Source organism: Oryzias latipes, chromosome 4 (assembly GCF_053564925.1).
Source record: "Oryzias latipes strain Hd-rR chromosome 4, Olatipes_Hd-rR_3.1".
NCBI classification, from domain to species: domain Eukaryota; kingdom Metazoa; phylum Chordata; class Actinopteri; order Beloniformes; family Adrianichthyidae; genus Oryzias; species Oryzias latipes.
In genome coordinates this window covers 9183070-9198284 of record NC_136240.1, presented here as the reverse complement: position 1 = coordinate 9198284, position 15215 = coordinate 9183070, and the positions used below count along the sequence as shown (strand labels likewise).

At 42.7% G+C, this 15215-nt stretch overlaps 1 protein-coding gene across 1 annotated transcript in view; it reads left to right on the top strand.

Moving 5' to 3' along the window:
• Window positions 1-5655: 5655 nt before the first annotated feature.
• Window positions 5656-15215, top strand: part of colgalt2b (collagen beta(1-O)galactosyltransferase 2b) — a 28125-nt gene continuing 18565 nt past the window's right edge. Inside the window, exon 1 of the mRNA XM_023954088.2 lies at window positions 5656-6019. Within this exon, the coding sequence (XP_023809856.1) occupies window positions 5799-6019 (221 nt within the window). The 5' untranslated portion in view covers window positions 5656-5798. The remainder of the gene's footprint in view (window positions 6020-15215) is intronic.

The following is a 15215-nucleotide window of genomic DNA, read 5'->3' as shown; positions in this document are numbered from 1 at the left end:
AGTTCAGTTTAACAAACCAGAAGCTGGCAGATCTTTAAACATCCCAAAAAACCCTGCTTTGTCTGTCATCCACAGTATGGCTGCATGTCTAATGCCCAACCAAAATTACAAAGTGCATGTTCTGCTGCAACAGAGGACGGACTTCCAGCCTTCTGAAGAAGGAAACTCTTGCTCCTGCTGGACTTTCTCCTAAGATCAAGGCAGGAGATTCTTTTTTTTTTTTTAACTTAAATGATTTTTACATTTTTGGGAAAAAACAAAACATCTGGATCAGTTTGACCAAAGTTTTTGGGAAAGTCACTCGTGGTCCAAACAACAACTGCAGATCTCAGTTATCATCAGCTTCCAGTCTGCCTCACAGTAAAACTCTCTGGATGATCCTTTATTATTTAACCTGCCCTCATGAAACCACTAATGGACCTGAGCGTCCTTGTAGGAGCAGCAGGGGCCGCTAGCGGGTCCTGGAACAGAGACCATCAGATCAGGGAGGATGCTCTCTTGGAAGGTTCCATCTGAGGAGACCACGGCCTCTGGAGCGTCTGTGTGCAGCAGATAGCAGAAGGTTCTGGAACATCAGATCCTCGTGAACCTCATGTTCATGATCTCTGAGCACCTTTTAGAAAATGCTCTAACAGGGACTGCTTTTGTTTTTCTGCGTCATTTTATTCACATATTTTTCTATGTATTCAGAGATTTTTTCTGTTTTTGTTGTTTTTAACACTTGAAAACTTGTGGTTTTTATGATTTTTGCCTTTTCTTCTTTTATATGCATTTTTTTTAAATTATAAACCAAGCTTAAATCTTAATCTGTGTGTATTTAAGGACATTGAAGTTAAAAAAAAAAAAAAAACATTGATTGTGTGTCTGACTGAACCGCAAAGATATGGGAAGATGAAATGAACGAGTTTCTGAAATTATTCTCACATTATGCACAGAGAAGGCGCATAATTACTCTCAGGATTTTTACTTTACAGGATTTCTTAACAAAGAGAAGAACCAGGAAACGAGAAATTGTGTTAGACTTCTGCAGAAGGAGAAGCCGTCTGTCACAGTGCATACTGCAACAGAGGAGTCCCGTCTTCCCAGTGGATGCAGTCTGTTTTTATTGTTTATGAAAGAAGGTCATTCAATCAGGCAGAGCAGGAACATCATATCCTGTACTCAGCACTTTGTACATCAGTGTTTTCTCACTGAACAGAGACACAATCATATTAGGCCGTTAACAGTATGTGTGAGCAAATGACAACAACGTAAACTCTGTCAAATACATTTACTCATTTAAAGGGGACATCATCAGCTCAGTGACCGGACAGCGCTGTCGTGGTTATTGCCGACGCCCCACAGTGAGGAGGCCCTGGTTCCAATCCCAGCTGGGACCCTTTTGTGTGAAGTTTGGATCTTCCAGGTGCCCAAACTTAGAAAGATGACAGAAAGCTGCGTTTTTCTAAACAGAATATAAACCACAAACACCAATGTGCTATATTGCAGAAATGTCTAAAAATAAAAACATATTATATTTTATGATATATGTATTTAACTGTAAAGAATGTAAACGAAGCAGAAAAAAACTCATTTTCTTCTTTCTGTTTCCTTTCATTTCCCTCGTTTAAAATAATTTTGTTTTTTTAAGAAAATATAGAAAGAATAAAAAAATAGAACTCTCCTCGCGTGTACCAAAAACATGCTTAAATGGTCCCTATGTGTGTGTGAGTATTTTTGTGTCTGCTGCTGCAACAGACTCGTGACCTGTCCGCAGTGAACCCCACCTTCACCCAGCTGTAGCTGGGATAGGCTCCAGCAATGTGTGTGATCCAAAATGGATTCGGAGAGTTCTGCAGATGGATGGATGATTAACATATCAGGACAATAATGTCAACTATTTGGGAAAAACTAAATGACCTAAATCAGGGTAAGAATTTTGTTTTTTGACTTTTCTAAAACTAGAGAACTGGTGAGAATTGTCGTTTTCAAGTCGTTTTTAATCGTTTTCCTTGAAATACGAGTTCATGTTAGCCAAAACATCCTTATTAAAGTCACCAAAATATTATTTGTTCATTTTGTGATAGAGTTCAGAAGAAGAAGGTGAACTTAACTAAAGTCACAACAAGATATGAAAAACCCTATGAAGGCTGTCAAACCAAGCTCAGGAAAATGGAGTCATAAGAAGATCTGGAAGTTCCTATTCATGCCTTTGTGTCTACACCACTATTGTAACCGTCTGTTTTCTTGTCTGAATAAGGAGGCGCTGTCTTGTCTGCAGTTGATCCAGAACTCTGCTGCGAGGATTTTGACTCGCACTAAGAGAAGAGATCACATCTCCACCCCCTCAAAGCACTTCACTGGCCCTTTACACACTTTCGGACCAGAAGAGCCACATCCTTCCAGGTTCCTCTGAGCTCCTGTTGTCAGCGTTCCCTGAGAATTCTTATAAAGGAAACTTAAAACTGTTTTCTTTTGCTTAGCATTTAAACTGAAACTGTCTTTATTTGGGCTTGAAATGATTTTTTTTACGTGGTACATCTTTTTGTCTTTTATGTTTTTGAACTTGTGAAGCACCTTGTGACTTCTGTTCTGTGAAAGGTGCTATAGAAATAAAACACACTTACTTACTTAGAGATGATGGTCTGCAGCGTCAGACTGGAGGCAGGTTGGTTTGTTTAAAACATCGACTGTTGAAAAATCAGCAGATTCATTCACATGTATTTATGTTTACAGCTGCTTGTTGTCATTATTTTGTGATACAAAAGAGCATCAGCATCCATCTGAAAACATTTGAAAGGAAAAGCTCCTGTTAAATAACAACGGACTAAAAGGGAAAATAGCCTCCAAAGCGACAGATTTCCATTTTGCTCTGTAAGCAGAAGATCCTCAGGCTTCACCTGCAGAACCATCGTCCATCAACGGAACACAGCAGAGCTGCCTCGCTGGCCCAGTTCATGGGCAGAAAGAGCGGGAACTGAACCCACAATCTTCCAATCAGAGGTCATCCGCCCAACATCTGCACCACATGGCTATGGATGTATGTCAGCACAACATATGAAGAATGATTCAGATCACCATAGCATAAAAACGTGCAAACAAGTCAACAGAACTCTATAAATCACTTTAAATGAGTTTTTCTTCATCTGTGTCGCTTTGGAACAACTCTGCTGCTTCTTCAGTAGCAAATGCTGATACACACAGCTCCATGCCTTCTAGTGGTTGTTGGTCAAAGGCAAGTCAAAGTCAAAGTCAGCTTTATTGTCAAATATGCTGCATACACATGACATACAGCAGATGAAATTATTTCCTCTCGCCCGACAGTGCAAGCAGCTTATAAAATAATAAAATACAATGAAATAGATAAAATAACAGTTAAAACAAGAAGAATAACAGCAATCTAAACATTGCAAAAGAGCAATGAGATGGTTAAAGTGGCAGTTTAAAGTGACAACAGTGCTAAGAACAGTAAGTGATGAGTCGGTGATGGCAGTCTTTGGTGAAGATGATTTTCTGAACAGGTGTGAAAGTCTTTTTTTTCTTTCTTTCAGTGTGAATTTGCAGGGGCTGCATGGTAGCGCAGTGGTTAGCGCTCTTGCCTCACAGCAAGAAGACCCCTGGTTCAAGTCCCAGCTGCTGGGCCTGCAACAGAACATCAATGGGGGACCTATCTGTGTGGAGTTTGCATGTTCTCCCCGTGCATGTGTGGGTTTTCTCTCCCACTGTCCAAAAACATGCTTAGGTCAATTGGCAAATCCAAATTGTCCCTAGGTGTGAGTGTGAATGGGTGTGTGATGTTGGCCCTGCGACAGACTGGCGAACAGTCCACAAGTGGCCAGGATAGGCTCTGGCAGCCCTGTTACCCCAAAAGGGATAAAACAGTCGAAAATCAATGAATGAGTTTGTAACAGGAAGTGGAGGGGGGCAGGGAGGGGTGAAACTGTCCTTGAGGCTGCTGGTTCTGGCCTGGAGACTTTGCAGTCTCCTCCCTGATGCAGCAGGTCAGGATGCTCTCGATGGCACCCCTGTAAAAGGTCTGCATGATGGGGGGAGGAGCTCTGGCCCTCTTCAGTTTGCGGTGGAAGTACATGTATTGTTGGGCATCAAAGCAGTGATGCAGTGTTGTGGTTCCAAGACAGGTCTTCGGAGATGTGCACCCCCAGGAACTTGGTGCAGCTCACCCTTTCCACAGCAGCACCATTGATGATCAGTGGAGCGTGCTGGGTGGGTGTTCTCCTGAAGTCCACAACCATCTCCTTTGTCTTCTCCGCATTCAGGTGGAGATTGTTGTCTTTGCACCACAGAGCCAGCTTGCTCACCTCACTTCCGTAGGTGGTCTCATCGTTGTTGTTGATGAGACCCACCACTGTTGTGTCATCCGCAAACTTGATGAAGAGGTTGGAGCTTGATGTTGGGGTGCAGTCGGGAGTCAGCAGAGTGAAGAGAAGGGGGCTCAGCACACATCCTTGGGGGACCCCTGTGTTCATTGTGATGGTGCTGGAGGTGTTGCTGCCGACACGAACTGTCTGTGTCTCCCTGTCAGAAAGTCTGGCAGCCAGTTACATAGGGAGGTGTTGAGTCCTAGTTGGTCCATCTTGTGGATGATGGGGATGACGGTATTGAAGGCGGAGCTGAAGTCAATGAACAGTATTCTGACAAGAGAGTCTTTTGTTTCTAGGTGGGTGAGGGTTGAATGGAGGGCTGTTGAGATGGCATCATCGGTCGAACGGTTAGACCGATATGCAAACTGGTAGGGGTCCAGAGTGAGGGGGGGGGTTAGACTGGATGTGATGTATGACTAACCGCTCAAAGCACTTCATGAGAATGGGGGTGAGAGCGATCGGGCGGTAGTCTTTGTAGCAGGAGGAAGATGACTTCTTTGGGACCGGGATGATGGTGGTGGCTTTGAAGCATGCGGGGGCAACAGCCTGGCTCAGTGAGAGGTTGAAGATGTTGGTGATGCCATCTGAGGGGTTGAGTCGTCGCAGGCCTGTGGGGCGGGCTTGTAATCCGTGAAGGTCTGAATGCCCCGCCACAGGTTCCTGGTGTCACTGCTGTCTCTGAAGTGGTCAGCCATCCTCCTGGAGTGCTCCCTCTTAGCCACCCTGATGCCACGTGACAGGTTGGCCCTGGCTGTTCTTAGAACAGCTTCATTCCCAGCTCTGAAGGCAGCATTCCGTTCCCTCCAGTCTGTGGACGTCTCCTGTCAGCCATGGCTTTTGGTTGGCTCGAAGGGTGATGGTTTTGGTGACTGTGACATCGGCCATGCACTTCCTCATGTGTAGGATAGGACGTGACAGTCTCTGTGTACTCCTGGAGATCAGTGATGTCATTATAGGTGGCTGCTTGTTTGAATATACTCCAGTCAGTGATGGCAAAGCAGTCCCGTAGAGCCTCAGTAGATCAAACTGATCTAAATGAGTGGAAAATTATTAATTTATTATTAATCACCTGAGTATAAGTTGCACCCCCACCAAACAATGTATACTAAATAAATGCAGACAAACTTCATGGCTTCATGGAGGGTTGATGTAAGGGGAAAAGAAGCCGGAACAAAAATGCTGCAGATGATGTAGATCCCTGAACCTCAGCAGGTCATTAACCTGCTTCATATTCTTTCTGTGGTTGTGTTGACATTTGCTGAACGCTCTCCTGCCCTGGCAGCGGGGATGTGGGAGGGGTAAAGGAGGTAAGGGGCCCTCTGCCCGCCCCCGTCCTCCTCCTCTACCTTCTCCTGCCTGGCCGCGCGCCTCTCCCACACTCCCTCCTCTGCGCTCCGGGTGCAGCTCCCTGACTCGTGGCGGAATCTGGAAGGGAAGATGTGGACGGTCGGTGCGCTGTGGGCGCTGCTGGCGGCGCTGCTGGCCGGCGGCGCGTCGGAGCCGGTGACGACGGTGACGGAGCCGCTCCAGCCGGAGTCCCCGCTGCAGAAGCCGAAGGTCATGATCGCCATTCTGGCGCGAAACGCAGCGCACAGCCTGCCGTACTACCTGGGCTGCATCGACAGGCTGGAGTACCCGAAGGACCGCATCGCCATCTGGTGAGAGCTGAATCCAGAAACTACCTCCAGTCACGGCTAGTGTCCGATAAATGAGGCAGGGCGCGCTCTCAAAGCCAGTCAGAGCTCACGGCGATGAGGCTCAGCGGGGGTCCTCTTTTAAGACGCACTCAACGCGTGTGTCTGCCGGCATCCAGATGAGAAGATGAAAGAGACCAACCTCATTATTAGTGCTTCCTCAGACCTGCGGAAACGGCCTTCCTTTCAAACAGCAGGACTGCCACATGTGCGCGCGCGGGGGGTGCTCCAGGTGAGCCTGTGTGCTCTCAGAAAACAAAGCAGGAGCCTCCAGGTGAAGGGATGAAAGGAGACATTGAGTTGGTCTGACAGTGGCAGGTCCGGAGGGGAGGGGGAGGGAGGGGGGTTCTGGGAAGGCATGCGTAAAATGTGTGCAGTCTGGGTGGCGCTAATGCGGCTGTACTGAGCAGGTAGGACCGCGGGGAAGTTAGTTTTATGTCCGGCAGACACTTAGCGCGGATCCCCAGCGGTGTCTCTTAGGGACCGTCAATAAATTAACCATTGCATGATATCGCGAAGATTTTAGAACAAACCTTAGACTCACTGCTTTGCAAAAAGAAACGGATTGCAATGAAAAATTTCTTCAAGTTATGTTCAAAGGAGTTTATTTATTTTGCTGTTTTTATAAAAAAATGGTTTGAAGTTAATATTCTGGTATATTGTTCAATAGCTCCGAAACCATGTGACCTAGGGTTCCAAATGAATGACGAGTCGTGGCGCCGACATACCAACAGCAGACATACCAATTTTTTTGAAATTATAGATACTGAATATTTTATATGAATTCTTATATTCAATTTTCAGAGGTTCCCATACAAATTCTGGCCATCGTTTTCTATAGCTCCTAAACTATGTGACCCATCCAGTCCAAATGCATCCCATTGGTCCATTGGTCAAGGGTAATATCTGAATGATTCTATTATGTGCTTTCTTCCTCCAGCTGTTTGCCAGAGATTGATTCTTATGTTTTTTTGGTGCCCCATTTTGTCACTATTGCGATGCCCCCACTTGGATACATCACCTAAGGATGAGGAAAACGAGCTAAGCTATCTGCAAGCTGTCCGTCATGTATGATTGCAAAACGAAGTGGTTTGACTGATGTTGGGATGTCAGTGCCACAATTCGACACATGTCTGGACCTGTTGGGTCAAGTGGTTTGGGAGCTATTGAAAATAAATGGCCAGAAATAATATGCAATCCTATAAAGTTTAATATAAGAATTGATATAAAATATTCAGCATCTATGAATGGTGTTTATGTGGTGGTGGTATGTCGGCGCTATAATTCAGCATATATTTGAAATTATAAGGGCAAAGGGTTTGGAAGCTATTGAAAAAACAGCAGAATATTAACTTAAAACCATTTTTCTTATAAAAACATTGCAAAATATCCATAACCCCAACCCTTAAACCAGTGGCAGACCATGCATAACACACCTGGGCCTCCAGTGTTACAGTGCTACTCTAACACTGGAGTGCTACGTCTGAATCACTCAACCCCCTATTAACCATTTTTATGCCTCTAAATAAACTGAATAAACTAAACAGTAAACAAATCTCGCTATGGAACTACATCCAGCAAAAAACATTGAAAATAACCACATACATTTGGAATATTATTTACTATGATATTTATCAGGGCGGCCGTGGTGCAGCAGTAGGGCGGTCGACCCATGATCGTAATATTGCAGGTTCGATTCCCGCTTTGCACGCCCATGAGTCGAAGTGTCCTTGGGCAAGACACTGAACCCCACCTTGCCTCTGGTGGTAGGCGGGCGCCTGTGTTTGGCAGCGGAGCCGCCACCAGTGAGTGAATGTGTGTGTGAATGTGTGTGTGACAGGGTGAATGGGTCTGTGACTGCCATTTACCATTTACCATCATTTCACTCATCAAAAAATCGGATCATTTAAAGACAAAATCCATCCTCCGCTCTTTCCTTAAAAACAGTTTGATCACCGTCATGTAGATTATGGTCCTTAAGTTCCGTCAAGAAGTCCTTTCTATTTCATCAAGGCCAGTGCTGAGAGTCGAGTCTGTCCAGTTGGGTTTCTGCATAGGTTTGAATTCACTTTAGAACTGAAAATGTCCGCTCGAGTCAAGGAGATCAGTGGGAGATTTTCCTGCAAAATTATCCATGGGGAACATTAGTCAGCTCTGCTTTTAACTGAGACAGGTCAAAAAGTGCTCCATGGTTCTGTGTCAAACTGGACAACGGTGCATGCGACTTCCTGAAACTTCTTTCCAATCAGAAGGTCTAAATACCGTGACGTTGCCTAAGCCTGCTAGAAGGCCCTGCTGACACCAACTCAAAATTTGATTGGTTGAAGGAAATTAATGACCAACATTGATTTTGCATTAGGAGGCCTTCATAACGCATGGTGAAGGCACTTATCCTGCCTGGCAACAGAGGACAGTTGAAATTCGATTGGTTAAATTCTGCAATGTGAAAATACGTCTGTCTGGAAGCAGCATTTCCATCATCAACACAGTAAAAGAGGATGGACAGACCATTTGGAATGATTTAGTGAGTTTGCATGGACAAAATATAATTAACCCATGTTTCAGATATTTTTTAGGCCTTCAGAGAAGACGGCCCACCACTGCCTTAAACACAACTTGAGGAAATGTTTTTTGTAATTTACTTCTTTATGCAAAGCATTTATGCTACGTTCACACTGCAGGGCTTAAGGCTTAATTGAAAAAAAATCAAATTTTTTTGCAAGGCCGTTCACATTTCCAATTAAATGCAAATTTTTGTGATCTCCTGTGTGACCGTGAAATGACCCAGAAGTGACCCGCATGTGCAGAAGAGTACTCAACAGTGAACAACGTCACTCGTTTGTGGAAGTAGCTAACGTTAATAATTTATGTCAACAACAGTGTTGTCAACAGCGGAGCTCCCTTTGCATTATTAAATTCATTTTCACAAAGGAGCCAGCACAATTACAATCTTCTCATTTTTAGAAGGCATTGGAGCCGAGATCGTCTGTACCCACTGTTGTGGAATGGGGATGTGGATATGCTCGGGCCGCGTGCGTGTGTGTAAGAGAGGGCGCGTGCAGCGCACTACAACCGCCCGATTGCGATAAGAGCCCTTGAGTTTGGCCTGAACAGAGCTGTCACCCCAAATATGAATCCAATCGATGACCTCGATTCCCTTCCACTGACTGGTCCCAGCAGCTTCGTCCGCCATGGTTGTTGTTTATGTTCTCGTTCCCGCCTACTTCAACGCAGAATGATGACGTTTGTAGCGTATCAATGACACCTGGCCTTTCAGAAGGAGGTCGCATTTCAAAAGAACGGATCTCTGTTGTTCAGAGTGTCATGAAAAGATCTGATACAGGTTGCACAGGGGCAAAAAAAATCGGATTCAGCCTGCAGTGTGAACGTAGCCTTAGTCTTGGGTTTGATCTAAAATCTTCGCTATACCATAGACTTGTTAATTTGTTGACGGTCCCTATTAAGAGACACCCCTGGGCATTTGCGCTGAATGTCAAATCTCCATCCTAAAACTGTCTTCACCGGGGTTCGCTCAGCGGCTCATGCATTCACACTAAAATGTTTGCAGGTCCAGATCCGGACTCAGACGCAGCAGGCTGAGCTCAGAGCTCTCAGAGACCCGCCTCGCAGACTTTTGTTTTTTTTTTCCCGCCCTTTCCTTTGCATTACGCAGCGTCTTTGTTTGCACAGAACATGGTTTTTGTTCAGAGACCCTAACAAATGCGCGTGCACACAATCAGTCAGGGAATGCGGGTCCATGAGTCAATCCCTGCATGATTCAGCCTCACACCCGTGTGGACTGTGGAGCCAACCATTCAGAAAGGAGGTTAAAGATTCACTCCTCTGGAAAAACTTTTGTTTGCCTGTAGAAACAAGGTTAGGTGGAATTTCTGCAATCGAAGGTCTCTGAATTCTGTCAGATAGAAACGCAAAATATGTGTGTGTGTGTGTGTGCACGCACAACAATAAAAGTACCAGAGGTGGCTAAAACATATTTTGGAAATGTTTCTGAGTTTGAATATAAGTTGTTCCTCATTTCAACACAAAAACATAACATTTTCAGCTTACATTAAGATTCATTTTACTGAAGTCTGGAAAAAGTCCAACTTTTTATTTCATCACATCAAAAGGGTGAACCAAAAAGTAAAAGGAGCTACTTGTGTGAATCTGGAAATAGGTTTTATTAAATAGTTGGGAAAATGTGTAGTTTTGCATCTTGTCATGTAACCAATCAGAGAGCTGGGATACAGTCCTCTTCTTCCTTCTGTTTTGTCAGAGGCTCAGACAAAAACTAAATGGAGGCTAAAGGGTTTAGTAAAATGAATTATAAAGAAGAGAGAATAGAATTCCATTTTTAATCTATAAAATAAAAAGTTTCGGAATCAAACAAGGTTTTCTGGAAAAAAACATTATTTTTAAGAGAATATTTTTGCAGATGCAATACTAAATGTATTTGCTTATGCATTATTGATCCCAAATAAAAAAAAAGCCAAATACAGTTATAGCGTTGAGTTTCAAAACACTTTGCAATAATTTTTTTAATTTATTGTCGAGTTAGAAATTAAAGTTAGTAATCTTTAAATTGAGATTTTCTATCCTTTCCATACATTTATCAGCATAAAATTTCCATCATACAATAAGCTGTTAGCAACAGCCCCACAGGAATGAATAGGAAAGTGTTCAATCTTTCAAAAACGGTCAATGCTTTAAACAACTGCACACTTTCAGCTGCTAGAGAAACCATTTCACCTTTAAAATGTCCATCAGAGACTCTGCTATTTCAGTTTTTAAAAATACTTTATGGTTTCTGTTAAGTTATGGTTCAGGTTCTACGAAATTTACAGGTCATTTATGGATTTAGAATGGAAATCAATGGGAATGTTTAGGAACTAGAGTGGTGATGATGTCAAAACTTACAGTGCAAAGATATTTTTGAAGATACGATCTCCTGATAAACCGCCATAACTCTGACACAGTTTGTCACAGAGTCATGTTTTTTTTTTAGCAAAACGAAGGAAAACGTCTGTAGTTTCCCAAACTTCAACTCTCTATGTGGAGTGTCTGATACTTTTGCCTCTGGAGCCTCAAATCTGAGACAAACTTTATTTGACTTTTCTATATTTGCCCATTTAAAGCAAAGAGATTTTCTTCTTCTCAGTTCTTGTCTTTAACTTCTGATTGTTTGAACAAACTTGAACCTACATGAGACCAGATGACGATGTAGCCCAGAAGGTTGCGATTCTTTCAAGGATATGGTGATTTTGTTAAGTGAAATAAAGTTTTGAAGATATATGCTTTTGTCTGGAGGAAGTGAACATTTGTTACTCAGCTGTTGGTTTGTGTGGAACTTATATTTCTGGATTCATCCACCACTGATCCTTATAAAACTGAAAGAATGATTAATTTTGGAATTATGGTTTAGAAACAGCGTCCTTTTGTTTGGGGTGAGGTGGGGGAATCTGTGCCTAATGAGCAGCAGCTGCTCACAGAATGTTTTTAAATAGATCTGCAGCCTCTGCCTCACATAGAACGTTTGCTGCTCCCTCATTCATTCAGAAGCTACGTTCACACCGGACATATGAACGCACGTTTAGATCACGGTGCTCACACGCTACTTGACACCAGGGCATGTTCCTACAGTTAGAAGAGTCTTGGTGTGAAATGTCGAAACGGTGTAAATCTGGTGAATCTTGTTCCAGGCTTTTTCTTTCTCAGCTCTATTCTGATATATGAAAGACTTGGTGTCACAGAATTCCAGCAAACTGCAATTAATAATTTCTCCTTCATTATTCATTTTTAAACAGTTGTCACTTCTATGCATTAAAAAGGACGCCATCCACACAACACTACCAAATCCCCGATTGGTCAAAGTGCAACTGGTTTAACTTTGAATGACTGCACGTTTTGTATGCAAAGCCTGAAAACGGTCATAAAAACGTGCATAGCAATGCGTGAATGCAAAGGTTTTAAACATGGAGGCCCTAAACGCACATTTAGGTCTGTTGTTGAGGACCAAATGTCAAGCAAAAAGAGTCGTAAATCACCAGGATAAATGGCATAAAGAAAGGCGTTTTGTCTATCAAAAACTCAGAGGCGTCCATCAAATTACCAAACAATGCAAAAGATAACCCTTGCACATTTTTTTCCTCTTTTTCTTTATTTTGCACATTTCGTTTGCACATCTCTTTACCTGCACTGTTTTGTAAATATCTTTTTAAATTATACCACATTTTCCTTGTTCTTGTTTTTTTTTATTATTTTATATTATTCTTAGTCTTTTTTTCCCTGTCAGTTGTTATGGTAACGAACAAATTTCCCACGTGTGGGATCAATAAAGTATTTCTGATTCTGATTCTGATTCTTAGTTTGAAATTGTGAAATTTATTTTAGGATGAAGAGGGGTTTGGCTTTGGCTTTGGTTTTTGGGTTCTTTGGGGTTGGTTTTGAGTTCTTTGGCGTTGGCTTTGGTTCTTTGGGGTTGGTCTTGGTTCTTTGGCTTTGGCTTTAGTTCTTTGGCGTGAGTTTTGGCGTAGGCCTTGGCTTTGATTGGTGAGTCCTTCATGGAAGCAGACGAACCGACAATGGCTGATGGCTTGGAGGACCAATATAGGTTGTCTAAATGCCAAACAGATGTGAACGATCAAGTCTTCAATCAGGAGTACGAGGGTGACCCTGAAACCTGACAGATGAACAAATGTTTTGTAACCATAAGAGATTTCTTTATTGTCTGTGACAAAGACAGCCTGTTTTGATCTTTTTTAAATAGTTTATTAATGTAATACATACTTGTAAAAACAAAAAAGAAGACGAAGAGGATGAACAAAAAAGAAACACTACAATCAAAATAACACTGTTGCTAAAAGTCAGCAAAAGAAAAAAGCAACAATAGCGCTATTAACGGCGCTTTTGTACACAATAGAACGCCATTTCTTATGCCCGTCTTGGGACAAGACAGCGTAGTTTACTTTCTGGCGATGTATGACTCTTTTCGCTTGCTGTCAAGGTGTGAACGCAGCTTATCTCTCAATGGAATATACTCTAAAGCTGCAATCACAACAAATGCGATTCGCGTGGTGGAGGCAGCCAGTTTCAATGTTAAGTCAATGCTACAGACGCAGTCTGAGGTCTGGCTGCGCCAATTGGGCGGCGGGCGACAGTTTAAAAAAATGTTGAAATCTGCTTAGCATTAACCAATTAGGGACTAAACTTTGGGAACATGACGAATTCAGTGACAGTGGGTGGAAAACACAGCCATTAAAGTGAATTAATCAAGTTCTCCTGGTCTTCCATCCATTTTCTTAACCCGGTGAATCTCTTTCAGGGCAGCGGCTAAAATCAGGCTAAACACATTAGCTGGAAGCTCCTCCCACACGCGGCTGCAGCGGCGAGCTTAAAGGAACACATTTTTATTCACGAGCGAAAGAGAGCAGTCGACTCGAAGGGGCCGTGTGAATCGTGTTCGGTCTGAACGCATCTAAAGATCTTTCTGCTTCAGAACAGATTCATAATGACCAGACGCTTTTTGGAAAGACTTGTGCATTTTATTTCACATGTGATATTTGATAACATGTTAGAAGCAAATTTAGCTCCTTTCTGCATTTCACTTCTGCTTTACACCCTTTTTTTGGCATCGTTTCTTACTGTTGAGCATCGTTCATTTTTTTGTCCTTTTAAGTTGTTTTCATGCTTTTGCATCATTTTTGTTATTCCTTAAGGAAACTTCCAATCCTTCAGATGTTTTTTTTTCTTTTTCTAATGTCGTCAGCCTCTTCAGAGACCACATTCAGCCTTAAATATTCACACTAACAATAATGACAGTGATGCCCATTTTCCATTTCACATCTTATTACTAACCATACAGCTGTATGGTTATACTTTCTAAAAGACTCTCCTGGTCCTTCACAAATTTGACTCTAAATATAAATTCTCTTAATTCCTGAGGTTAAGATGTTAGCCCCCCCCCCTAATCCTGAAGAATGTGAGATTACCTGCGCTCTCCAGACCAGCTAAACCTTCTACACTACAAGGTGACATTTGATGTGACAGTTTAAATGACTGGGAATGATAGGATTGTGCATTGACCTGTTTTGATGTCCCACCCTGGGCGATTACCCACAATGCCCCAGCCTAAATCCACCACTGAAGCATCAGGTCTGTTTGAAAGCGACTCGTCTGTAAAACTCAGAGATTCTTTTGCGGTTTCTGGAATCAAAAGCAGAGAATAGTTGAAGTTCACATGATAGTGAGACTGTTTGTCATCACTCGTGTTTGCATGTTTTCCATTGTGGTGACACATGTAACTGAACGCAGATGAAGAAGCTTCATGCTTTTCTGATTGGTATCATCAGTGTTGCTCCGTTTTAAATGATGATAAAAAGCAGAAAGCAGCACCTTTCTCCAAGCCTTTGGGGTTCTACGCCCCGCTGACGCAGAGGTTTCCTCTCACGAGAAAGCTATGTTTCATCTGATGTGTGCTGTCCTGAACACGTTAAAGGTTTGATTCCTCGGTCAGGTGACCCTCCTTGTTCAGCAGAAGCTGTTTGTGGTTGGACGTCTGAATGTGGGCGCCATCCCTTCAGAGCATCTTTTTTACCGTTTGGGAACAAAATGTGCCAAAAACCAAAGAGAAGAAGGGCTGTGTGCTGAACTGACCCAGAATCCTCCTTGTTTCTCATCAGGACTAAAAGACTCCTCCCCTGTGGCGTTCCAAACAGGAAGGACCCTCAAAATCCCATAGACTTCTTTAGAGAAATTAACAGCTGTTACTCAGTCATTCTATTGGTCAAAAATAAACATTCAGGCTCTGATACCTTTTTTCTTGATAATACAAATTTTTTTCATCATATTTTTTCAAGTTATTCAAGTTATAAACTTCCATTTTCTACGGATAATGTCACTCCAGTTCTGATATTCAGTGTTTTCCAGATTTAAGCAACTCCTCAACAATGTTCCAAAGTTGAGAGTTTATAAATTCACAGTGGGCGTGTCCGAACGTCCACACGTTCCCTCCAAACCAGCCTCTCAAAGAATCAACGTCACTGGAAATTCTACCAATTACTCACAAATTTTCACCAACAGCTGCAACCTTTCCTCAAGTTTGACCAAAAGAGCAGTAAATTCTACAGCCGAGCAGAAGATCCTGTATGTTCATGTGGACTAA